We start from the raw sequence: 24,276 nt of genomic DNA on the forward strand, positions 1-24,276 counted from the left end.
CTAATTTTTGAAAAACATTTTTTATATTAATGTTTCGTATTAAGTAAGACAAAAATCTTTGTAAATCTATTTGAATGATATTTTTATATTAAAAAATGGAATGAAAAAAATATGAGTTGATTATTACTCCTGTTATTATTCTTCAGTTAAGTATAAAAAAAATTGATAAGTCCGACGTGGTACCGCTTCAATTCGTCGCGCGTCAATTGGTCGCCGGCGAAAAGTGATAGCGTTTATAGAGAAAATAAGTAATTGTTATGAATGAGGAAAATAAAATAAAGTGCTAAATTCTCAAAAATTTCATTATTTCTAAAAAAGTGTCAAAATAAATACATACGAGTTCCATAAAAACAGTAACCATTAGGCTCAAAAGTAAAAATATTGCAAAATATTTTTTTTTCACTAGCAGCCTGGACCCATGCAAATGTCAACTCATTTAGTGGTAGCAAATTCAACTTTTGCTACCACGGGTTCAAAAAGAAAAATTGAGGTTATGTACGCAATGTTTGATGTGATTATTTCTTAAAAAATGAACAAATGTGTGCTACAAATATTACTTGAGTATACGCATGGTAGTTGGTAGACGGTAGAAGATAAAATGATTAACTCAGCGACAAGTATAAACGATTTTCTTTGTGTTGAAGATTTAGATCAAGTTTGATTAGAAATCAAAACAAAATCACGTTGCGTCAAAAAATTTAACGTTTATTTTTCAGTTTATTGTCTTATGGTTTCTACTAGTGAAAAAAATAGTATATTAACCACGGTTGCAAAGCCACTTCTAGACCTCGCACTTAGAGCCCTCGACGCTGCGCGTCTCGGGTTCTAATTTGCGCTCGGTCTAGAATGCTTGGCTCTGCAACCTTGGCTAATAATATACTATTTTAATGCTGACACATATTTCGTCGGTAAGCTACTGTAATGTTCATTTGGACTATTCGTCTTATTAATTAGACACTCAAGTAAGTGATTCATGCTTTTTTTCTCACAAGCTTAAAGTTTGTCAATTAAACGAGTGAAAAAAATAGCGTTCAAAACGTGTTACACACGTAATTTTTTTTAAAATAAAAAATGGCCTTAAAATTATTGCAACTGTCAAATTAAAACTTTATAGATTTATCATAATCAATGAAATCGTGAAAAAACTCTCGTTATAGTTTTAAGTGAAAAAGTATTATTTTCATTACGATTGATAGTTTAAAAAATTAAATACACATACCTATATTTTTTTTTAATAAATTTGGTGCAAAGAAATTTGAATTTATATATTAACAATTACTCTTGGAGTTTACTGCACTCTTTGCAGACAATTTTTTGGTCACTATAAATTAGTTCTGGATTATCTTTAATCCATGATAAAACCCAAGATGTTTTTTCATTCAGAACTTTTTTGAACGCTCACACTGTTAATGAGGTGCTTGTATGTAGATACGAAAGAATGAATAATTTATCTCATTCCCTTTGCTACGTACATACCTACATACCAATCTCCACTTTTACGCCATTTGTGTAAAAAAGATCGTAAAAAGATTAGTTTTGACCGCAAAGAATATACTCATACTGGAGGAAGTGCCAGATGATGGATGAGGAAGTGTCATAAACAGTACCGAGTACCCCTTATTACTAGACAGCGGATTTCTGTCGGGCTACGTCACGATTATAGGTGGGGACGCGCTGCATCGCCGGGACTCAGTAGCGGGTGATAGGTAATCACTGAATTTAATTATCACTTGATTCCATAAATACAATTAACGATTTATTAATCAAACGGCTAAGTAAATGAGAACTGGAATTAACAGCAGAGTGCAACGAAGCAGCGTTATTCTAATCTCAAATAAACGAAGTGCAACCGGTAACTGCAATGAATTCCCATCCCGTACGAGCCGTACCGAGTTTGGCCTTGTCTAGCCCGACAGAAATCCGCTGTCTACTTATTACCCAGATAAGACTACCGACGACAGTGACGTACAGTTTTTTTTTTTTTTGAAGCGGCTCATGGAATAAAAATCGTTAAATAAAACAACGCATATAACAGATTTATATTATCTATTAATTAATATTATTTAAAATATTTAAATCAATCAATACATCACGAGTAACAATTAATACAAACAGTGAATACCGTTAAAAAGTAGAAACAACCAGGATGACGACGCCACTGAGTAGTGGTTATTCGCAATGGCGTGACTAATTTTTAGCTTGGGAAGTTTGAAAAGTTTATTGAGGGGCATTTCACTCGGAAGGCCGACTATTCACTCAGAATTATTTGCCTAATCTGTCGGATGTAGGTGGGCAGATGGATGTAAACTGCGCCTTTAATCTTCTCCAGCCCATGTTGTAAATTTTTGTAGGATGCAAAGTACGGAGAATAATAAAATCAGGTAGCAGCCCGTAGCAGGGTCAGTCATGGAAAACTGCGAACCAGTTATTTATTCCCTTTTTTTTTAGATCTAAGAGCTGTTTTACACGTCACAGAAATATCTATCGTAAAAGGAATTTTTAGAAATAATTTGCTCGTGATTAATCGGTTGCAAAAGATCAAGAGGCACTCGAAGCAAGCCCTGACAAACTTATTAGCGGCGCCAGCGGAGATCTCCAGCTGGCTTGTACCACAATACTCGCGTAACCTCCTTTTCCAGAATTGTGAAAATGACATTGCCAAACTCAAAGCAATCATGGATTAAGCATTTCATTTTAAATTCAGTTAGTATCAAGTGGTACACGGTATTCGCATTTTGGGTTGCGTAAAAATAATTTTCAGAAGTAATTTTCTCGTGACTAATCCTGTATATGCATTTTTTACACCCACATATGATACAACTGAATTTTTCTTCAGTACAATACTAGTCACATAATAATAATTAAAAAGTAAGTTTTTAGTTGCGTAAGTACCTACATTTCTTAGATTTCCCGGTAACACAAAATTATTCTTGACGCTCTAACAAAAGTTTTTGCAATATATATTTACATTTACAATACACGTAAACCTTTCTCAAGCCCTGTAAAAGATCCGTTGCAATTTACAAGGGATTAAAATAAGTATTATACTTATCCGTCCAGTGGAATTTACATTCGCTGCATATGGATACTCTAGATGTACTATTAGTTCATAAATTTTATTGTTTGGTGATATGTATAAAGACAAGAATAGACAACAGAGGCAATTCTGTATCAAAATGTGTTAAAATTTAAACGTTGTTAAAAATATGATTTTTTAAATAATTGTATAATAAATCTAGTTAAGAACAATAAACACTTTTTTTATGTTGAGTACTTATTATAATGAAGCTAGTTTCTATAATATAATAGGTAAAATAAGCAACGAGATAAATAGTAACAATTTCTTAAAAAAAAATAACCAAAATGACAATTGATTAATAAAAAATCTCACTATCTACATATATTCAAATTGTTTTTAATTCGATATTTACACCTTACCTGATTGCTAAATTTATTGCAAGTTAAAATTCAGAATACAAAATATTTAGTTTTAATAAAAGAAAATACTTCCCAATGAGATAAGATTGCTATCTCTACTAAAAAAAAAGGAAAAAAATGCAAGTTCAATACAAATTTACCAACGAAAACGGGAAATAAATGTTGGAAATGATCATTGGCCAGTTAACACGTTACTGCCAAACTTCAGGTGGCTATCGCAATTTATCGACAGAAGACTTGAAGTAGAACGCAACAATTTAGATAGGTACTTAACTTAGTACTCACAATCACAGAAACGGAGGGAGCGGACCGAAACACGTCAACACGCACTCACGACTCATATGTATATCTTTTTGATTCAGATTTTTTTGCCTAATTTTCTTAGTCATTTTCCTACTTTCTATACATTTTTTTTTAACAAAAACCACAGCTCGTCTAGCTCACATTTTTTAAAAAGCATTAAAAAACAGAGTAGTTTCCATAAAAAATCGATACTTTAATAGACAAAATTGACTTAAAAACAGATGATTTTTCCCATTTTTTTGTGTTTTTGATAAAGTCTCAATGGACTGTTTTTCAGAATCCACAAAATGCAACGACTAAAACGAGAAAATCAAGTCATTTTCCTAAACAATTGAAGTTTTTAGGCAAACCTGAGTTAGAAAAAGGGGTTAAAAATCAGAGTAAAAAGTCAAATTCTACGTTGTTTTTTGATGTTTTAGTTAAAATACGGGTTTTTGTTGAAAAAAAAAATGCATTGAAAATGGGAAAATGACTAAGAAAACTAAGCAAAAAAATCTGAGTCAAAAACACATATTAGACTACTGAATATGGCTACAGAAAATAAGAATATCTTGATTTTTTTTCTTTGATTACGTAGCTTAATTGTAGACTGTTTAAGATTTTAATAATGACTTAATAAGATTTAGCTATATAGTTTATGCAGGCTATACAAATAAAGGAACCCAAAAATGATGCATAATAATATGGACAATATTTTCTTTATAATTTATTTATATGTTTATAACTCATCTTTATTAGATTGTCATTGCCAAAATTAGTATATTCTACGATATACATATAATAGACATTTAATGAAATGTTCAAATTTAAATACAGATTTATGGTCGTAACCACTTTTCGTCTCTCGTTATTTGGGTTTTAGTACAAAGTACTACCTGCTGTAAATATTTCTCGGAAGGGTAGAGTCTAATAAGTGAAAAAGACACCTGCATACAATTTGCAAAGAGTGGGAATTTCCATAAGGCACAATTACACCAGCACAAACTTCCCTTGTGTTTGCATTTGTGAAAGTTCTCATCCATCGTGTGATTTTCGAGAAATGGGAATCTCCTCAAAAAATACTTAGTGGAAAACTCTCTGTAAGGCTATGCTTCCACTATTTTATGTTATTTTTACTTTTCATATCCCATATTTTACGTTTTCAAAGGTCAGGGGATTAAAAATGTCGCTTTATGACTACAATTAATGTTATTGAATCCTGATTTAAATTTTAAATAGTATATGCCCTCTATTGTGGCGGATTAATAAAAATAAAAAATTGCCGTGAAAGTACCACACGAATAAAAAGCGTGAAAGAACTGATATATTGGCATATCTTTGTGTTAGAAATATTTTTGAAAATACTTATTACCCGTCTTCTGTTGGTAAAAAGTCGATAATTTAGGCCACAATGGATATTCATTCTTTAAGGCGATCATAGAAAACTAAGCAAAAATATCTGACTTAAAAAAACACATATCAGCCTACTATATTCATGCATATACATATTATATTCACATTTAAAACAGTCACAAAATAAAATTAACAAATTATTCAAAATGAGCAGATCTTATGCTTTAATTTTACAAAGTAAAAAATTCAGTATTATTTCATTATACTGTTTAATTCTATGCTCATTATTGGTGGTTAATTTGATACACTAAATATAAAACTAAATTCTTAATTCTGAACACACGAAGGCCTCATGCTAAAAACCAAAATCGTCGAAATTATAAAGTTCTATATTCATATTCATCGCGCTGAATTAATTTGTAAATATTACATTTTTCTATGTTTGTAAACTCCTTTTCCCAGGTCCAGCAGAGTTTTCGAAAAAGCCGCTTTTTTGCTATTTTGTACTCTATACAAAATTTATGTACATACAACACAAACTCATAATTTTGCCTACTATAAAATACAATACTTATATCTATATAAAGTTATACTCCTATATTATAAAATTGAAAAATTTTTAGATTTTTTCACACTGTGTAATATTTCGATTTTAATGAAAAATTTTAAACATAAAGCATTAAGTTTATTTCATGCTGGACAACACAAACTTTCATGTCTCAAAACGAAGGCAAATTTACTACCTCATTGAACCATTCCATTAACGTAATGAGTGTTTTCAAGAACAGTTTGGTATAATAATTATTTTCCTGCAGGTTTAACATAATTTACAGTGGTTGCAAATTTAACGGCCTAAAATAAAACAAAATTTAGAACATGAGCTTTTTGACAAATGCTAGAATTCATGAGCACTTTTCCTATAAATGTTATTATAACTTGGTACCCATTTTAGTTATAATTGTTAAAGAATATCGTCTATTTTTATAAAACATATTTATATTTTCCGTTAAAACAGTGATGCAGTTCATGAATTTTAGTAATTTTACAACAGTATTTTTTTGATGTCTACTAAAATCATTGACTAAAAGTACTAATATTGACTCTCTTTTTCTTTTGGAAGTTGAATCTATACATATTTACAATTTTTTCTTTTGGAACGTAGTGACCCATATTTAACAATTATTATTTTATTTTCTGAAAAGTGAGTATTATTTACGTAATGATAAGAATTTCTCGGTGCTTATTTCTCCACCCTCTGATAACCCCTTCTTCAAGATCCTTCAAAGCTCATTTTCCCCTCCCAGCTTTCAGACTTACTTACAGACAAAATGTGCACTAATCTGTAGTGCTTAACCGCATTCGAAGAAGTTTAGACGCAAGAAACCAGCTAATAAGGTATTTTTTAGAAATATTTTTACTAACGTTTCTTCACTCTAGTTTTATATTCACTGTAGTTTTATATTTGAATGAAAGTACTTTTCATAGTATGTTGAATTCAATGCCTATTTTTTCAAAAATCATAACTAAAATATTTTTCGAAGATCACAATTAAAAGACCAAATGCATGCAAATTAACTTCAGGGTGTAGTTGTAGTATCATTTATACAACTTTTTAGGTAACAACGAAATTTTTAGCATAATTTTTATGTCATGGGTTAAGGTTTTTAAAAAACAGAAATTCTTCGTTTACAGCAGAGAGAATCCACCAATTTCAATCAGTCCTCAAGAAATCACTTTTCTAAAATTTAAATCTTGATTTTTTTATATTTTTTCAAACAAGACTAGACTTTAAAATTTTCTAAAATGATAAGCTTAACTATAGGGTGTATTTTTTTTTTTGGCAAGCATATTATTTTTGACATACAGTGTACCAATAATCAAAATTACCATATTTCCAAAATTTCACAAAAATTAGATAGTCAATAAAATATCGGTTCAATATTTTTGAAACATGTGCAAATATTGTAAAAAAAAAAATACAAAGTAACCAAGCATAAACAATACCTCATATTATGGCACATTTCTGAATAATTTTTCATTATAAGTATAAAAGATTAAAGATTACCACACTTATACAGCATATTTTGATGAAAGTCCGCGGCCTTTTAATTTAAGAACGGATAAAAACATTAAAATTATGTAAACGTCATTGCTTTTAACTTGAATGGGGAGATTTAATTTAGTATATTACAAATATGAAGCGCAGCGACGTAAGCTTATAAATAGCAACGTATTATGTTTTAACGAATCATGATAAATCATCAAATTACTACTACAATGATTGACGTATTTGTTTCATTTTTAGTTTCTAAAAAATACATGTTTTCAAATTAATCAACTGGACAATTTTCGCCAGAGAGCAGAGTCCAAGATTTCTAACATTAAATGTTAAGAGTAGTAGTGAAATTCTGTTAGCATATGTTTCTAATTTGACAATATGTTGCTTCACTTAGGCAATGTTTCTAAAATAATACTAACCAATACATATATGTATTTGTCTGATCATCCCCACCAACAATTTGATGACCTATTTCAAAATTTTGCTAGGCAAATTATAATTAGATTTTACAATTCTTTATACTTTAAATCAAAAACAGTTTCTCATTTAGAATTCTGAGACCACCTGTTGTTATTAGTATTACATTACATATAGTACGTAGCTTTCCAAAGTGGTATATTTGTCCCCACTAAAAAGTTGATGTCATCACAAAATTTTGCAGTAAGAAAACATCACTTTAAACATATCTTTACCTATAGCCTTAAGAATACACAATTATTAACTTAAGTAAATTCGCAATATCGGATTTTATTATCTACTTAAGAAACTGATGGATTATCTGGCTATTCTTCAGAGGGAATTTCTTTCTAAACAACTAATATTTCTTTAACATATTTAGTTCGCAATTAAATTCCTATTTAAATATTTCAATTTTTGTTTTTCTTGTAAATATATTTTTAATTTAATTTAAAAATTTATTGTTTTAGTAACACAAGTAAACACTGCACCACTTGGAAAGAAAAGCTCTAAAGGAAACACATAAATCCAACATAAAAGACAATATGTCCTCTCCGACTATGGAACCAGTGCCTCTGCGAAATGACTTAAATTTTTTTAAATTCTCAGTATCGCCAAAAGTAGTTCATTTACTAGATGAACAACGGAACTTTTTAATACAGACAGAGCAAGAGTTTGTGGACTTATTAAAAATAGACCCAAGTCACAAAATTAAAGTCGTGTCTATTGTTGGAAATGCTGGTAATGGCAAATCCTACACATTAAATCACACTTTCTTCGAGGGAACAGAAATGTTCAAAACAACAAAATTGCAATATTCCTGCACTCTAGGAATGTGGGCAAAATATGATCCAACTTTAAAAATAATATGTATTGACACGGAAGGATTCGTGGCGTCATCAAAGGAAATCTGTCAACAGTCTTATTTTTTACTAAAAATTTTTGCCATTTCTGATATAATCATATACCGCACAACTTCAGAGCAGTTACCATCTTACATGTATAGATTTTTGGGAGAAGCTTCTAAAATTTACAAAGAATATTTTAAGTTCGTGTTGCAGAAAATTTGGCCAAATTATGAAACTGAGAAAGAAACTGCCTCAGTAGGCCCATGTGTTATCATTTTTAATGAACCAAAACATCCAAAAACACTGACCAGTGTGGGTAACATCACTACAACAATGTTGAAACATATTTTAAGAATGAATTTTGCGAGACGTCATGAACCTTGTGATGGATTTAGCTCCCTGCACTATGTTAGAGCATTGGGGAGTAGTAAAGACTATTTTAGAGAACTTAGATTGGTGGTTAAAACAGAGCTAGAGTCTATACAAGTAAGATCACCAAGGAGTGCTAAGTATGTTTATCATATTTTAAAAGTAAGTGAAAAATTAATCTTTCGGTAATAAATAATACACACAATCTGTGTCCGTTTTTGTTTACAGGATGTTTTCGATGAAAAATGGCGAAGTCAAATGGACAACTCAGTGTTCCAGCAGAACATTTCTAGTTTTTTTACGTGCCAAGACAAGTGCCAGTCATGTGGAACAAGTTGTAGTTTATCCATGAATCATCAACATGACGACGAACCTCATTTCAGCGAAAGAAGCTGTAAATTTCAGCATCAATACCAAAATTTTGTTTACTTTTGCAAAGTAATATCAATTTTTTTATTCTAAATTTGTACTGAAAATGAAATTTTAGAAATGTTATAAAAATGGAAGAAAACAAATAGTGAAACCGAGCAAACTGGAAGAAAATGGACAATCTTGGAATAATATTGTTTCAACAGCCTGGTCAGGTTACACTATAGAATGTCCAAGATGTGGTAAAATTTATCAAAGTCGTGCTTACTGGTACGGAAACAAAGTACCTGAAGACGAAGCTGTGGTAATTGAAGCTCAACACGCATGGCCGGGAGTAAGTTAAAGCCAGCTTTCAAAAAGGTTGAACCTTTTTAACTAACCCTTCGTGTTTTGTTTTCAGCACAAGTCCTTATGGGATCCTCAAATCTCTGCCCAGAATGCGGTCGATGTTATCACTACCCTCGGTAATATAGTGACCAATGTTGGATCTCAGCCAAAGAAAATGATTGGCGACTGGTTAACAGATAAAATTGCGCCTAGTTACTGGAAACCAAACAGTGAAATCGTGGTAATCTTGCTATAAATTTTTTTTAAATCTTATTCTTCATTATGTTTTAAAGGAATGCGCCAAATGTGAGACTGTTTTTGGATACCATACCACAAAGCATCATTGTAGAGCTTGTGGTAAAGGTTTTTGTCAAGCTTGTTCGTCAAAAAGGCAACCTGTGCCTGAAAAAGGATGGTATGAAGACGTAAGAGTTTGTGATTTCTGCTATACCGAATATCCACTGGATGTAGACTATGTAATTGACGGTACAGAAGTTAGAACTAGAAGAATAGGGGAAAGCATCATTAATTCGGTATCATATGTAAAATCTATTTTTGATCAGCCCAAAGAACTGATCAAAAACATGACCAGGCCTGCATATTGGACACCTGATGAAGACTGCAAAAACTGTGTGTTATGTGATAAGCCATTCGGACCATTATTGCTATTGCATCATTGTCGAGACTGTGGAAAAGGAGTATGTGATGGTTGTTCTAGTATACGGAAACCTGTACCACATAGAGGATGGGAAATGCCTGTAAGGATTTGTGATAAATGTAACCAAAGGACCAGAACTAACTAATTTTTGACACAACATTTTTAATATTGATGTTCCGTATTAAGTAAGACAAAAATCTTTGTAAATCTATTTGTGTGATGTTTTTACAATAAAATATGGAACAAAAGGAAATATGAGTTCATTGAATCTATACTAGGTGTTTCAGTGAAGGGTTCTAGAGACTAAATTAGAATAATACATCAAAATTGCAAGGGTTGTATACAAATATCGTGTTTTGGATTAAGAAAAACTCTCTCGACAGTCCTATGTCTTTCCATATTCGTGGTGAAGAAATTAGTCTTTTCGTATGTTAACAAGAAAACAGTTTTTGTGAAGTCATATACAGGTTTGAAATTACAACGATTTATTGTTTAGTTTAATGTCGGATTGAGGACATGAGGGTCGCCGGGAAATTTACAAGATGAGTCCCTGTGGTATTGTATACAGATCTTGTTTAGGTATTATCACTATTATTATTTTCAGTTTTATAGACATTCTTATTTTCTTCGACTTTTGGCACGTTCAGATTACAAGCATCAGCGGTTAAAAGAAAATGAAATTTGGTTGATTTTGTGTCCCCCAACGCAGAGGAAAGGGCACAAAACAATTTTAAAATATCTTCATGATTTCACAGCATTCGATTTTTGCAATTTCGAAGTTAAATTGTAAAATATTGTTAGACAATGTTGATTTTTTTTTTCAAGAAATGTGGATGCTACGGGTAAAAAGTCAACACGGATTCATAAACCACACGTACAGGACTATGTTATTTCATAAAATTTAAAGAACAAAAAACATATTATATGTTTTTACTTCCCGAGCGTAAGCAAAGGAAGTATTGTAATCGAGTCCGTCGGCCGACTCTCTACTTTTACGTTTTCTCGATCTTTCATGACCCCTAGAAGACGAAGAAATAGGTCTCCCATTTCCGTCTGTCAGTCCGTCTGTCCGTCTGTCTGCCGTCCCGGATTTTTATTAGACAGATAATCTCCGAAAGTACTGGACCGGTTGTTGTGAAATTTTGTAGTTATAGTCAGGATCACGAAGCAATGCGTACACGTCACGGACTCTGTATGACGTCATGCGTCTACCACGTTTATTATACAAATGAATCGGTTTGAAAACTGTCAACAAACATGTCGGCTTGTTATTGTTTTGGTTTGTTCTATTTATGATTATAGCATGAGAAGACCGTTAGTGTAAAGCAACAGTTTAGAAATAAGCTACACTTGCAGTGTTTCAGCATACAAGGGCATGCTGCAGGCTGCATAGACGCTATGAATTACAAACTCAGGCACAGGAAAGATCACGACTGTAACCCCTTTCACGTGTTCCTAGTCACTGAAGCCTGCCACTCACGTTCCAACGCCGCGGTACAATTGTGTAGGATATGACAAAATTGAAGTGTTTTCGAACATCTGTGTATGCGATCAAGCAAATCGGTTGGATGTGGACGGTTGGTGAACAAGTCTGTCTGCAGCAGTACAATCGTGTTGTATTGGTTGGAAACTTAATCGTGTGGGGACAGTGTATGTTATACAAACCGTGAAAGCAGGTATAAAAGTCCATTTTCTTCGGACATGTTGCCACCACGATCGCAAATTTTTAACTGCAAGGTCGTAACGTGTGTGTACTGCTGCTTTTCAGCAGAATTGTACAGCAGTTGTATCCAATACAATCGTACCCCGGCGTTGGAACGTGAATGACTGGCTTTAAGAACGTTCATTTTTGCATTGACTGCTGGTAAAAACTGCTGACAATTGGGTGTTAAACACATACTTGGAGGGTGGTACAAGGCTTCATACTGTACGTAAAGCTACCAACGAGAATGTTAACATACGTCTCAAACAGACAGCATTGAACAGTTGTGACAGGCTTCAAGTTAGAGAAATATGCTTACCGTCTTCAATGCCACAATAGGCACGTCACATCTACAGAATAAGTTACTTTATTGACATGGAATAGATACAAAAGTAAAGTATAAACAATAATAAGTATGCATGTTGCACAACGTCGTCGTCTGACCAGTGATTTGTATATTTGGCCAGTGAAGTGATAGTGTGATTATAAAAGACATCAGCAGAACATGCCGCTAGTACAATCAATTAGGATGGTAATGGAAAATAACCTACATGTTACAGTGGCTGAATGCCCTCTGCAGTATTAGAATCTTCACTGTCATAATCACTAAAACTATAATGTGAATCTTCGTTAATGTCGATTATAAACGGCACAATCTCTTCACGGTCAAATACTAATTCCCGTTCCCACCACTCCCGTATTATTTTATTCATATGGTCAACAGTATTTTTCCACATTGTGGGCGTGACATGTGCTAACGCTTCTTTCCACATTTCCACGGAATTTTTTGACCATAACCATCACGCCCAATGTGTTTGGAATAAAAATTTGTAGTAATTCCCCAAATATTTTCTATAGGGTTAAACACACAATGATATGGCGGCAATCGCAATACTCTATGGCCATTCTGTTGGCCCAATTCACGGCAACATACGTTTTTGGAGGTTTATTTCTGAAAAACATGATATTTTAAATGAAACGATAGAGAATAGTATATGCATTACTGTGCAACCAAATGAAGAAGTTCCGTTTTTAACAGCTGTGAATCTGAACTTATGTCATGTTGTTAAAGCCATTCACGAATTTCTGCTTTTTTCCATGAACCACTGGGACATTTGTTTGCAAAGGTACTGTGGTAGCTTGCATTGTCTATAATAATCTGTGATGGTTCTTCAAGGTTCATGAGCAATTGAAACCACTTGAGAAAATTCTGTTGATTCATTTCGCCATGATAGTCTGGATTTTTGGTATTAGAAGAAAATACTAGCGCTGCTTCATCAATAAATCCATTGCTTGTACCTGCATGTAATACAATATACCTAAAATATAGTGAGAAGAATAAATAACTAACGTGAAACTGACACATTACTAAATTTTCCCTTCTATTTTGAACATCCTGATACTTATGACACTATCGTCTTGCAATGACCTAACTACCGAACCATTTTCAAATATCCATGTTTCATCAAGATATACACATGGCAAAGAATTTGGGTTCTGCTGATTGTGCACGTATTCACGTAAGAATTTGGTTCTTGCATGAACAACATGTTGTAATTCCATAAGACGCTTCCGTACACTGGTTGGCGAATAACGAAACCCAATTGAGAATGTAAAATTTTTCCTAACGAGCTCACAGAACCCTCAAATATATGTTTCTCCTTCAAGCAATCAATTAATGGCGATCGTGTAACATGTATTTCTGTAAAATAGTCGTTAGTATCTATAAGGCGTGAGCATCAAATTCATACTTTCTTCGACCATTCCATATAAGCATTCTCGAATAGCACACTGCTCCGAAGTGCTAATATCACACACTTGCTTTGTTCGGGGGTCTCTATTTATTTCTTGGGAGAATGTACACCTTCTCCGGTTTTTATTTGTTGTACCACGGAGTTCACTGTTCGCACACATACACCCAGAGCAGCAGCAACCCTCTGTACAATGTGACTGCATTAGTAATTGTAATAAAATACACCTACTTACGTCTTGAACAGCTGTTAGTGGTAAAAGAGGTTCCCCGCTATCGCGTTCTTTAGCAAAATAGTCCACTAAATTATCGTCCATTTGCTTTACATCTTTGTGCAAGGGCTTCGGCATGGTGGAATGTTTACGTTCAAGCAAGCGACACGTACCACGGTACAGGACAGTTAACTTGGAGTACTATAAAGAACTGTTATAGTTCTGAAAAGAACTGATACGATTACACGAGCAGAAAAGTAGAAAAACGCGAAAAATCAAACAATAACACAACATAACCAAAGTTGACACCAATGACACTTGTGAAATCGATAAAACTTTAGCATATGTTTCGCTATCAGTCGTACCAATATAATTTCCCCCAAATTGATCGATTTTGATCCGTATTGCCACGTATTGCGGCGCGTATTTTTGATTTAGTGTTGGTAACGGATCTACGTCATCCATGACGTGTACGCATTGCTTCGTGATCCTGAGTATATATTAGGAATATCATGTAGATGGTAAAACGCTACCCAAAATTTGTCTAATCATCCCCACCACTGATGTGATGACGTCACTTCAAAATTATACATAGTAAATGGGTTTTAAATTGTATCAAATAATATAGTCCTAAACATGTAGTTTACGACTCCGAATTGAGTTTTTACCCGAAACGTCCAGATTTTTGGAAAAAAAATCAAAATTATAAAACAACATTTTGCAATTTAGTTTTAAATCTGCTAATCCGAATGTTTTGAAATGTTGCAGATGTTTTAAGGCTATAAAGAGCATCATAAATCTTTACTCAAAATATATTTGGTTATCCCCTCCAAAAACTTGATGACGTCAGCTCAAAAGTTTGCTAAATAAATCCTATGTAAAATGTACAAAATATGATGAATCTGTGCTTGTGATATATCACTCCATTCATATTTTTTGGATTTGCGTATACAGGGTGACTCAAAAAAATTAATGAATGCGTAAATTTATTTTATTGATTTACTCAGGAACTACAAAACCGAATGCTTTGAAATCTTGCAGATGTTTTAAAGTTATAAAAAGCATAATAAATGTTTAGTCAAAATATTTTTGCTTATCCCCTCCAAAAAATTGATGACGTCAGCTCGAAAGTTTGCCGAATAAATCCTATCTAAACTGTACAAAATATGATGAGTCTGTACTTGTAATTTATCATCCTATTCATATTTTTTGGATTTGCATATACCGGGTGACTCAAAAAAATTAATGAATGCGTAAATTTATTTTATTGATTTACTCAGGAACTACAAAACCGAATGCTTTGAAATCTTGAAGGTGTTTTAAAGTTATCATAAGCATGGTAAGTTTTTGATCAAAATGTATTTGCCCATCCCCCCTAAAAAATTTATGACGTCACTACAAAATTTTGCTAAATAAATCCTATCTAAAATGTACAAAATATGATGAGTCTTTTCTTGTGATTTAGCATTCCATTCATAGTTTTTCGATTTGCATATACAGGGTGACTCAAAAAAATTAATGAATGCGTAAATTTATTTTATTGATTTAATCAGGAACTACAAAACCGAATGCTTTGAAATCTTGCAGATGTTTTAAGGTTATAAAGAGCATAATAAATTTTTAGTCAAAACATATTTGGCTATCTTCTACAAAAAACTGATGACGTCAACTCAAAAGTTTGCCGAATAAATCGTATCTAAAATGTACAAAATATGATGAGTCTGTACTTGTGATTTATCATTCCATTCATATTTTTGGATTTGCATATGCAGGGTGACTCAAAAAAATTAATGAATGCGTGAATTTATTTTATCGATTTAATCAGGAATTACAAAACCGAATGCTTTGAAATCTTGGGAATATTTTAAAGTTATTATAAGCATAACTTTTGTTCAAAATGTATTTGTTCATCCCTCCTAAAAAAATTGATGACGCCACCCTTAAATTTTGCTGAATAAATCCTATCTAAAATGCAAAAAATATGATGAGTTTGTACTTGTGATTTATCATTCCATTCATATTTTTTAGATTTTCTTAAGAGGTGGTTCAAAAAAATTAATGAAGTCAATTTATTTTATTGATTAAATTAAAGGCAACACTTATTGTTAGTATTACACCCCAAGCAACCCAATTTGGTAGACACAAAATTTGTTAAAGGAAAAACTCGGTTGAAACATAAGGGTAGCACGCTTATTTACATCGACTTTAACATTACAGACCTGCATTTGTTTTATGCGCTCACTTGGTTCCGCGAATGTGGAATAGACATGTTTATAATCAACCAATTGTGAATTTCACCGTCAAGAATTAAAATAAAACCCAATGTTTTATATAATAAGCGGAAGTCGAAGCAATAAAACCGATGGTCGTTTTGTTTACAGTTTCTCTGTTTGACTCTCACGTATGCTGTTACGCTTGTCATCTTAAATTAAGAATGTTTATACATAAACGATTTTCAGTTGCCCCTCTATTACTAGACAGCGGATTTCTGTCGGGCTACGTCACGATTATAGGGGGGGACGTGCTGGATCGCCGGGTGATAGATAATCACTGAATTTAATCGGTACTAATTCCATAAATATAATTAACGATTTATTAATCAAACGGCTAAGTAAATGAGAACGGGAATTAACAGCAGAGTGCAACGAAACAGCGTTATTCTAATCTCAAATAAACGAAGTGCAGTCCGCAACTGCAATGAATTCGCATCCCGTACGAGCCGTACCGAGTTTGGCCTTGCCTAGCCCGACAGAAATCCGCTCTCTAGATATTACACACCGGCGCCGCATACGTGAGTAAATTGTTTCGTTATTTTATTGATTATAAGAAATCAATATTCAAAACGACCCAATTCATTTTCCCGAAAATTTGGGAATACAATAATTTTATTCTTAGTATTACACTACATCTATCCCAACTGATATACGTGTCCTTGCAAAAATATTGATGACGTCATCACAATTTTTTTTTAAATTCCCACTACAAAAATGTAATGAGAAAAAAAAACACTAGGCATGCAGTCGTCAAGTTTCCGACAGCGAGGGAAGTACTGTCTAAACTCTTTAGACCAATTTTTTATGTTCGATAAAATTCTAAGATGATGTCAAAATTTTTTGAGAAAGTCTTAATCGACCAAATTTTGATTAACGATTTATCAGTTTCCTAGAACTTTAAAAGGTTTGAAATATTTCAGTACATTCGCTTTTGCAATTTCAAAAGTTAAATTGCAAAATATTTTTTCCCAAAAATCTTGATGTCTAGGGGGAAAAAAATTACACATACATGGAGTAATTTTTCCATAAAATTTAAGGAACATTTGTTCTGCAAAATTATAAAATGACGTCATCATTTTTTAGAGGCCATAAACGAATAGAAATTTGATTAACGATTTACCATGCTTAAAAATCTGATTTTAATTAATATCCAGGCGTTATTATTAGAATCAATAAACGTTCAATACCTAACAATTGTTTTTACTCTTATTAGAAAAAGAATAATTTTATGATGTTCTCGACACCTACTCTCACAACGAAAAGCAATTAGAAATATTTTCTTTCTTCTTGTTGTGCTTCATTAATCAGTCATCCGATCACCAAAGCATATATTTTACAAAATTTTCCTGATTGATTACAATATTTAATTTCACGTCTCCATTCCAACGTAAACAAACAAAAATAAATCAATTAGGTATTTAAACTATCCATTATTAGCTGAATCACACAGAAAACAGAATACACATTTTAATTTAAAAGTAGATATATTAAATACAATACAAACTTTATCTAAGTTAAATATTTGAAATTCCTGACTTCTCTAATTGATCTAAAATACTTTTTAAATTGAGATCAAATAATTCACATCTTATAGGCATCTCTAAAGAATAAAACGGATTTTTTAAAGCATAATCTGCATAGATTTCATAAATCCTTTTCAGAAGAATCTCCACACCAGCTTGACTTCGATCAGCAACAATCATCATTTTAACACCAGTTAAAGTTTGAAAACAATGCAACTTAAACGTATCTGCTTCTAGTACTTCTATACCAGATGACTTTGGCTCGGGGCTCAACTGACTCGCAATTGCAAATAGTGGATAAAACATACTAGCAAGGAAAATTTTTTCATTTGTTGTCATCTTGGGTCTGCCAAATTTTAAGTTAAGGGGGTAGTTGTCTTTATTAGCCAGCACTTCAAAAACATCTCTTCCATCATCTAGTTGTCTCCCCGTAACTGGAATACCATTGACAGCATACAAAACATGTCCCACTTAAACATACATTTATGTTAGAATTGTATCACGTTAGTAATTAAACCGATGTACCATGAATCCCGTCTCTCTGTCCGAATTCGACGACTATCTTTTTATTTTCATATTGTAACTTTATATCGAGGGGGAAAGAAAATGTTTTCTCTGTTTCAATTTTGGGAACATTGTGGTCATGATTGAAAATTAAACCTCCAGATTTAGAAACAATATATACACCGTACACTACCATTTTTCATTACAAATGTTATTTATTATTTACTTGACTTTAAATTTTTAGGTTATAAATTACAATTGCAAAATTATGACAAACGTCATGTCCACTTGCAAGTGATTTTTGTTTTTCAATTTGGCACGGATGGCAAGACTTGTTTCAACGGACAGCTGACCACTCGACACTCGTGGAGTTTATTTTGGTAGTTCGTTTTTTTATCACCGTTTCAAAATTCTTGCTTATTAATGATATTAAAACTGATAAGGTAAATGATTGCATACTTTAATTTTCAAGTTACAAAAGTTGGATGCTAGCGATTATTGTAGATAAAACTTGCCTTGGAATGTGATGGTGCTGACGAGTCTTTTAATATTATGGCTACAGTGCTTTTAAAATAAACGCAAAAATCACAATGGACGTATTAAAGGTAAACCTGCAAACCTTATTGTAGCGATAATATTCAAGTGGTTTTCTTTAGGGCTTTTGGACTTCTATTTTTTGGGGAATGTATGATAGTTTTAAGGGGACATACACGTTATTCCATCTAGACAAAGAATTGAATAGAAGGAGATTATCAAGATATTCTCCAACACATTCAAATTCTCCAGTTCGAAGGAGACAGTCAGAGTCTAGGGATCAAACGCCTGTTCGAACTCTGCAAAAACATGAGCAAGTTTTTTTTTAATTCAGAGGTTGCCAATTCTAATTTTTCACGTTTAGGGAATCAACGGTTATGTCGAGGATACTTCAGTGTGGATTACTCAATGGTGCAATATTTCTGTGTAGCATTATTTTCTTTGAATCTGCGTTCTTGCCATGTATGAATATGGTGATTATGTTTCTCTTTGGTCAAGAGTCCTCAAGTGGACTGTCTGTATGGTTTTGGATTGACTTATTGCTTAGGATTTTCTTCCAGACAACCTGGGTGGTACCTTTATTTACTATTTCCAAATTTATAAATAACTTGTGGTTTCAAGTGAGTATTTTGAATGTGATAATTTAGATTTTTATGGCTCAATTTTTTAGGACATTGGTCAGTCTGCATATAGATATAGTCGAGGAAGATCAAATACCTCCTTAGGTTTGAGCAAATCAGTCGCTGACTTTATATTTAGTGCTGTGGTAGAAGTTATTTTCTTGGTTCAAGCAATGCTCATGACATACAACCCTATTTATTACTTAGGATATGGATTATACTTGATCCACTTAAGTTTGCTGTATTCCTTATATGCTTTTGAGTACAAATGGGGTGAAATGGGTTGGGAAATACATAGGAGATTAACATGTATTGAAACGCATTGGCCATATTTTATTGGATTTGGATTGCCGCTAGCTATGCTCACTCAGCTATCAGATTCTTTCATAATAAGGTAAATAAAAAATTCAAAATTCGAATATAAAACTAAGTTATTTTTAGTGGGTGTGTTTTTTCCATGCTGTTTCCCGTGTATATAATTAGTGCTAATGAAGCCAATCCAGTAGCGGAGTCTTGGTATTTTACCATCATAATAATATGTTATAATTGACTTATTTTTGCAGTTCACGGATAAAGATTTTTTCGCCTGTTATCGCAGTAACAAATGCGTTATTCAGTATAGTGGGTAAAGGCAAAAAATTGACTACACAGCGTCCTGTTGCCCAACATCAACACAGAAGATGATCCTTGCTGATAACTTTTTTTTATCGGCCTCGATATGGAGAATATTAATACACTGGGGTTATTTTTATTTTATTTTTTCGATGTTTTTGCCGTAGATATGTAACTTTTTTGCAATGTGTGATTTTTTTTTTATATTTATATTTAAGGAAAAATATACATAAAGACTAATTATTTAACAAGTAATCGTGTAAATTGTCCTTACTGTCTAAATAGTCATTTGATGGCTTCTGCAAAATATCAGGAGCCATCTTATATTTGCAAAAATTAATACTTCTTTGTAAATATTCATAACTAAGAGCAGCATCGTTGTCTTCAGTGTGCACATCACCACTTCTTGATACTTCAAACTTATTCCATTTATAATTCACGCATTTGCGACTACCCGGGAAACTTTGTAAAAGATTTAAAACAGTGGGATGTGAGAGACCAAAGAAATCGTTCCCTCGGGGCCTTGTGCTTACAACGTTTAAAGATAAAGCATCATTAATTTTCTGAAGAAGCAATGAATGGCACACATCAGGTGTATCACCAATGATGGGATTAGAATTATCATCCATTTCAATTTCGAATCTGAAAATGGTCATTAGGGTAATAATACACACAGTATATATACATACTTTGGCAAACCATTGACTTCAGAAATTTTGCAACTATATATGCATTTAACTGTAGGGTCATCTAAACTACCATACATTCTAGTTGATATAAAACCCACAGGATATATAACATCTTCAGAATGAAATTCACATCGATCTGCTACAACTTCCCCTAAGCAGTGTATGGTCAAATTTCCCAATTCTATAGGGAATATTGGACGCCCTGAATTATCAAGAGGAATTGGTTGAACAATTTTTTTACGTGATCGTGAATTTTTTCTTGACTTTGATTTTCTGTCTGAAACGGACAAGTTTTATTTAAATTAAAATCTTTTTGTTAACTTATATACAATACCTGAAGAATCGTTGTTTGCTCGCTTTTTTCCTTTTTTGTTATCAAGATGTGACGACTGAGAAAATCCAGTTTTAGCAACATTTTGAACTTCTGTAGCTACTTGTGGTTCATATTCACATAATTTCCTTAAAAGAAATTTTCTTTCTTCTTTTCTAATTATAATTGTGGTTTGTATTTCCTCCAGTTCATCCACTAAGGCTGCATTTTCCTACAATACAAATTAACTATATAAATGTGGTTTTAGAAATCAAAGAAAATGTTTACATGAACGTATTCTCGTATCAATTGTTTGAGGTAATTTAGTTTTTCCCTGTACTTCCCTGGCGGCCGTTCGGCTATATTTCTGTTCGCGTTGACACTTTTTAGATAATTTTCGTATGCATTTGCCATAGTTTTTCAAGTAAGTACGAATTTTGGTATTTGGTTAACTGAACTTACCTGCATTACCTCTATTGTTATTCTAATATCCTGTTTATTGACAGCTGTCAAAGTTTTAGTAACATCTACATTTTTTTTTATTTAGTTGGGAATGCTGCGTCATCTGTCACTGTCACTACACCTATATGTCACCTGTGACAGTAATACAGTAATAATTTAATGAATAATAGTAATAGGTGGTTATAATTTCGTGTATTTTAAACAATTTTTAAAAAATGCCAATATACGAGGCACTAAGTGATAAGTTAACTGTAGTGTTAGACGTAGGTTCCGCCTATACAAAGTAAGGTAAAATAAACATAAAAATATCATTTTCAAAAAACAAAAACTTTCCAGGTTTGGATTTAGTGGAGAATACGCCCCTAGATGTATAATTCGCTCAGAAGTTCGCTGTAAAAAAACCAATACAATCAGGCGAATTATAGATTATGAGAATGAAAAAGATCTGTATGATTTGTTAGTAGATTTTGTGCATGTTTTATATTTCAAATATGCATTATTTAGTCCTAAAGACAAGCCAATTGTGGTTGTTGAATCTCTCTTATGTCCAACACTGTTTAGAGAAACTTTGGCTAAAGTTTGTACTACAATTTAGTTCTATCCATAAATGTTTTATTAAAAATTTTAGGTACTATTTGAACATTATGAAATATCAATGTTGCTTATGTTACCTTCTCATTTGGTTGGTTTATCTACTTTGGGTGCTGAAACAGCGTTAGTACTTGATGTTGGATATTTTGAAGCAGTAGCAATTCCAGTGTGTCATGGACTACCAGTAATACATGCGTGGCAAGCTTTACCTTTAGGGTCACAGATAATTCATAAGTACGTATTTCTTATTTATTTATTAAAATTAATTTATAAATAATTTTTGTAGCAATTTGAGAGCTTTACTAAATTCAGACAATACTGGTATTAACAACTTACCTGAGTCAGTGATAGAAGACATTAAAGGTATCATACAGTTAGTTTAATATAATCAAATATGATTTAAGTCTTACAGTTTATCTAACTTTTTATTGATTTATAGTGCGCTGCTGTTTTGTAACCAAACAGAAACGTGCAGCGCAACTTTCTGTAGCAAAACCAGAAATAACTTTTGCTCCAGAAGTGAAGTACCCCATTGGTGGATCAGAAATTATCACAGTTTCTGGCAAAGTTCGCGAAAAAGTCTATGAAATTTTGTATGATGAAGATAATGATCATTTATGCCTTTCTACTATGCTCCTAGACGCCATTACGAAAGTGGATATCCATCTAAGGAACAAGCTTGCTGAAAATATTCTTCTGATTGGTGGTACAGTGATGGTTCCAGGGTTTAAAGCCAGATTGAAAGAGGAGCTGCACAAGCAATTAAAACATGACAGATACAAGAAATTGAAAATTTCTAGTTTTAAGTTTCACACACCCCCATGCAAAGAAAATTATACAGCATGGCTAGGTGGTGCAATTTACGGTGCTACTGAATTATTATCCATGAAAGCTCTAACCCGAGAAAAATATTTTAAAGAAAATCGTTTACCTGATTGGCCCAACATGAGAGACAACTTCAGAACTAATAACTAATGTCAATAAGTCATAACATGTATGTAATGATAATTATTTATATACTAAATTTAATTTATACAGACACTGTTTTCAATGCAAGGAAGATAGGTTGTCACTTAAAAAAGCACAAGAACCTTTAATTTATATACACCACCAACATTGTTATATTTATAAAAATACATGGCTTATTGCAGAGTGTAAGGATGAATTAGATATTTTGAGAAGGCTTTGACGTTGTCAGCTCCTCGGACTTCTTTTTCGAGAAGCGGTAGTTTTGTGACATGGAAATCTTCATATAGATCATTGATTTGATCTAAATATTTTTCTTGAATGCGAAATCTTGCCACGCACATTTTACACGGATTTTCGTCGGGTTTTTTGAACAACAATTGATTTACAATTATATTATGAGTATCAATTTTGCACTTGGTCAATTCTTGCACAAGTCTTTCAGTTTCATAAAGTGATAAGAATTCAGCAATACAAACACACACAAAAGTTGTCTGATCGGGATTTTTAAACTGCTCATTAACTTGTTTAATGACCGATAACATTTCTTCCATTTTGGATGATAAAGTATCAGCGTTAAAATCTTGTATTCCCAAAAGACCACTAATTTGTGAGACTAGAGGTGAAATCTTTAACTTTAATCTCAACAATTTTCCTAAACCTTTTTCCACTACTTGTGGGAATGAAAGGAGTCTTAATGTGTGACCAGTGGGTGCTGTATCAAACACCACAGTTGCGAAATTCATGCTTTTGATGAGTTTCATCACTTCTGCATAACTCATAGCTTCATCTATACCAGGGAAGGCTCCGATTATTTCCTGAATAATCCCTTTACTCATTCTCATTGCTTCTGGTTCTCCGTCAAAGTACTCGTCAGGAAGCTCGTTGAAACCTACGTTTGGATCAATTTCCATTGCATAGAGATTCGTGAAACCCTTTACTAAAGTTGGCACTTTTGTGAACTTTTGGTCAAAAGCATCTGATATATTGTGCGCTGGGTCAGTGGATATGATTAGTACTGATTCTCTTACTTTCGACAACTGCACGGCCAAACTACAACTATTAAAAGCAAAAAACTGAGTGTTCAATGGTTTTTAAATGACAACCTACCTGCAAGTTGTTTTACCCACACCACCTTTTCCTCCCACAAAAATCCATTTTAGAGTTGTTTGGTCAATAATATTTTTAAGAGAAGGTTCAAGGGACTCAAATTCGGACATTCTAAGATCTAATATAATCTCAAAAATTACAATTTCGACTTGTTAACCTCACATGTGTCATTTATACAATGATGTGTACGTTTTCCAGGCTAGCAGGACTACCACCTTCCAAATTCCACGTGAATTTAAAAGATTGCTTGATAAAAGTT

The 24,276-nt window shown here is 32.8% G+C and overlaps 5 protein-coding genes, 1 long non-coding RNA gene and 1 pseudogene across 8 annotated transcripts; 3 read left to right on the forward strand and 4 right to left on the reverse strand.

Annotated features, from left to right (window-relative positions):
• The first annotated feature begins 8,133 nt into the window (after positions 1 to 8,133).
• LOC135128407 (zinc finger FYVE domain-containing protein 1-like) lies at positions 8,134 to 10,304 on the forward strand (annotated as a pseudogene).
• A 1,908-nt stretch (positions 10,305 to 12,212) lies between these two features.
• Positions 12,213 to 14,316, reverse strand: LOC135129606 (uncharacterized). 2 transcript variants are annotated; one of them, XR_010280615.1, is made up of 5 exons: positions 13,848 to 14,316; positions 13,613 to 13,798; positions 13,213 to 13,563; positions 12,866 to 13,160; positions 12,213 to 12,813 (listed from the first exon to the last, which is right to left on the reverse strand). It is a non-coding gene; the product is annotated as an uncharacterized LOC135129606 (long non-coding RNA). The 2 variants fall into 2 exon arrangements; XR_010280614.1 differs by having other exon boundaries at positions 12,866 to 13,563.
• Positions 14,317 to 17,561: 3,245 nt separating this feature from the next.
• On the reverse strand, positions 17,562 to 18,416 carry Trs23 (TRAPP subunit 23). The gene is made up of 2 exons (XM_064056877.1): positions 18,145 to 18,416; positions 17,562 to 18,089 (listed from the first exon to the last, which is right to left on the reverse strand). Exons 1-2 carry the CDS (start codon positions 18,317 to 18,319, stop codon positions 17,611 to 17,613), a joined length of 654 nt encoding a protein of 217 aa, XP_063912947.1. The 5' UTR covers positions 18,320 to 18,416; the 3' UTR covers positions 17,562 to 17,610.
• A 50-nt stretch (positions 18,417 to 18,466) lies between these two features.
• Positions 18,467 to 20,140, forward strand: LOC135129628 (etoposide-induced protein 2.4 homolog). 2 transcript variants are annotated; one of them, XM_064056844.1, is made up of 7 exons: positions 18,467 to 18,566; positions 18,628 to 18,728; positions 18,780 to 18,970; positions 19,022 to 19,277; positions 19,328 to 19,671; positions 19,719 to 19,793; positions 19,841 to 20,140. In XM_064056844.1, exons 2-7 carry the CDS (start codon positions 18,714 to 18,716, stop codon positions 19,959 to 19,961), a joined length of 1,002 nt encoding a protein of 333 aa, XP_063912914.1. In that variant the 5' UTR covers positions 18,467 to 18,566; positions 18,628 to 18,713; the 3' UTR covers positions 19,962 to 20,140. The 2 variants fall into 2 exon arrangements, with proteins under 2 accessions (XP_063912914.1, XP_063912923.1); XM_064056853.1 differs by having other exon boundaries at positions 18,476 to 18,566; positions 18,616 to 18,728.
• Positions 20,096 to 21,397, reverse strand: LOC135129624 (transforming growth factor beta regulator 1). The gene is made up of 4 exons (XM_064056830.1): positions 21,177 to 21,397; positions 20,913 to 21,120; positions 20,579 to 20,855; positions 20,096 to 20,531 (listed from the first exon to the last, which is right to left on the reverse strand). Exons 1-4 carry the CDS (start codon positions 21,300 to 21,302, stop codon positions 20,126 to 20,128), a joined length of 1,017 nt encoding a protein of 338 aa, XP_063912900.1. The 5' UTR covers positions 21,303 to 21,397; the 3' UTR covers positions 20,096 to 20,125.
• A 79-nt stretch (positions 21,398 to 21,476) lies between these two features.
• On the forward strand, positions 21,477 to 22,978 carry LOC135129616 (actin-related protein 10-like). Its single transcript, XM_064056816.1, has 5 exons — positions 21,477 to 21,633; positions 21,687 to 21,927; positions 21,979 to 22,175; positions 22,228 to 22,304; positions 22,381 to 22,978. The coding sequence occupies exons 1-5, from the start codon at positions 21,566 to 21,568 to the stop codon at positions 22,914 to 22,916; spliced, it is 1,119 nt and encodes a 372-aa protein (XP_063912886.1). The 5' UTR covers positions 21,477 to 21,565; the 3' UTR covers positions 22,917 to 22,978.
• Positions 22,979 to 23,033: 55 nt separating this feature from the next.
• LOC135129641 (ATPase ASNA1 homolog) lies at positions 23,034 to 24,212 on the reverse strand. The gene is made up of 2 exons (XM_064056865.1): positions 24,018 to 24,212; positions 23,034 to 23,966 (listed from the first exon to the last, which is right to left on the reverse strand). Exons 1-2 carry the CDS (start codon positions 24,125 to 24,127, stop codon positions 23,084 to 23,086), a joined length of 993 nt encoding a protein of 330 aa, XP_063912935.1. The 5' UTR covers positions 24,128 to 24,212; the 3' UTR covers positions 23,034 to 23,083.
• Positions 24,213 to 24,276: the final 64 nt, after the last annotated feature.

The sequence above is a fragment of the Zophobas morio genome, unplaced genomic scaffold (genome assembly GCF_036711695.1).
Source record: "Zophobas morio isolate AGI-343-1 ecotype UQ-CSIRO unplaced genomic scaffold, CSIRO_AGI_Zmor_V1 ptg000002l, whole genome shotgun sequence".
Classification (NCBI taxonomy): domain Eukaryota; kingdom Metazoa; phylum Arthropoda; class Insecta; order Coleoptera; family Tenebrionidae; genus Zophobas; species Zophobas morio.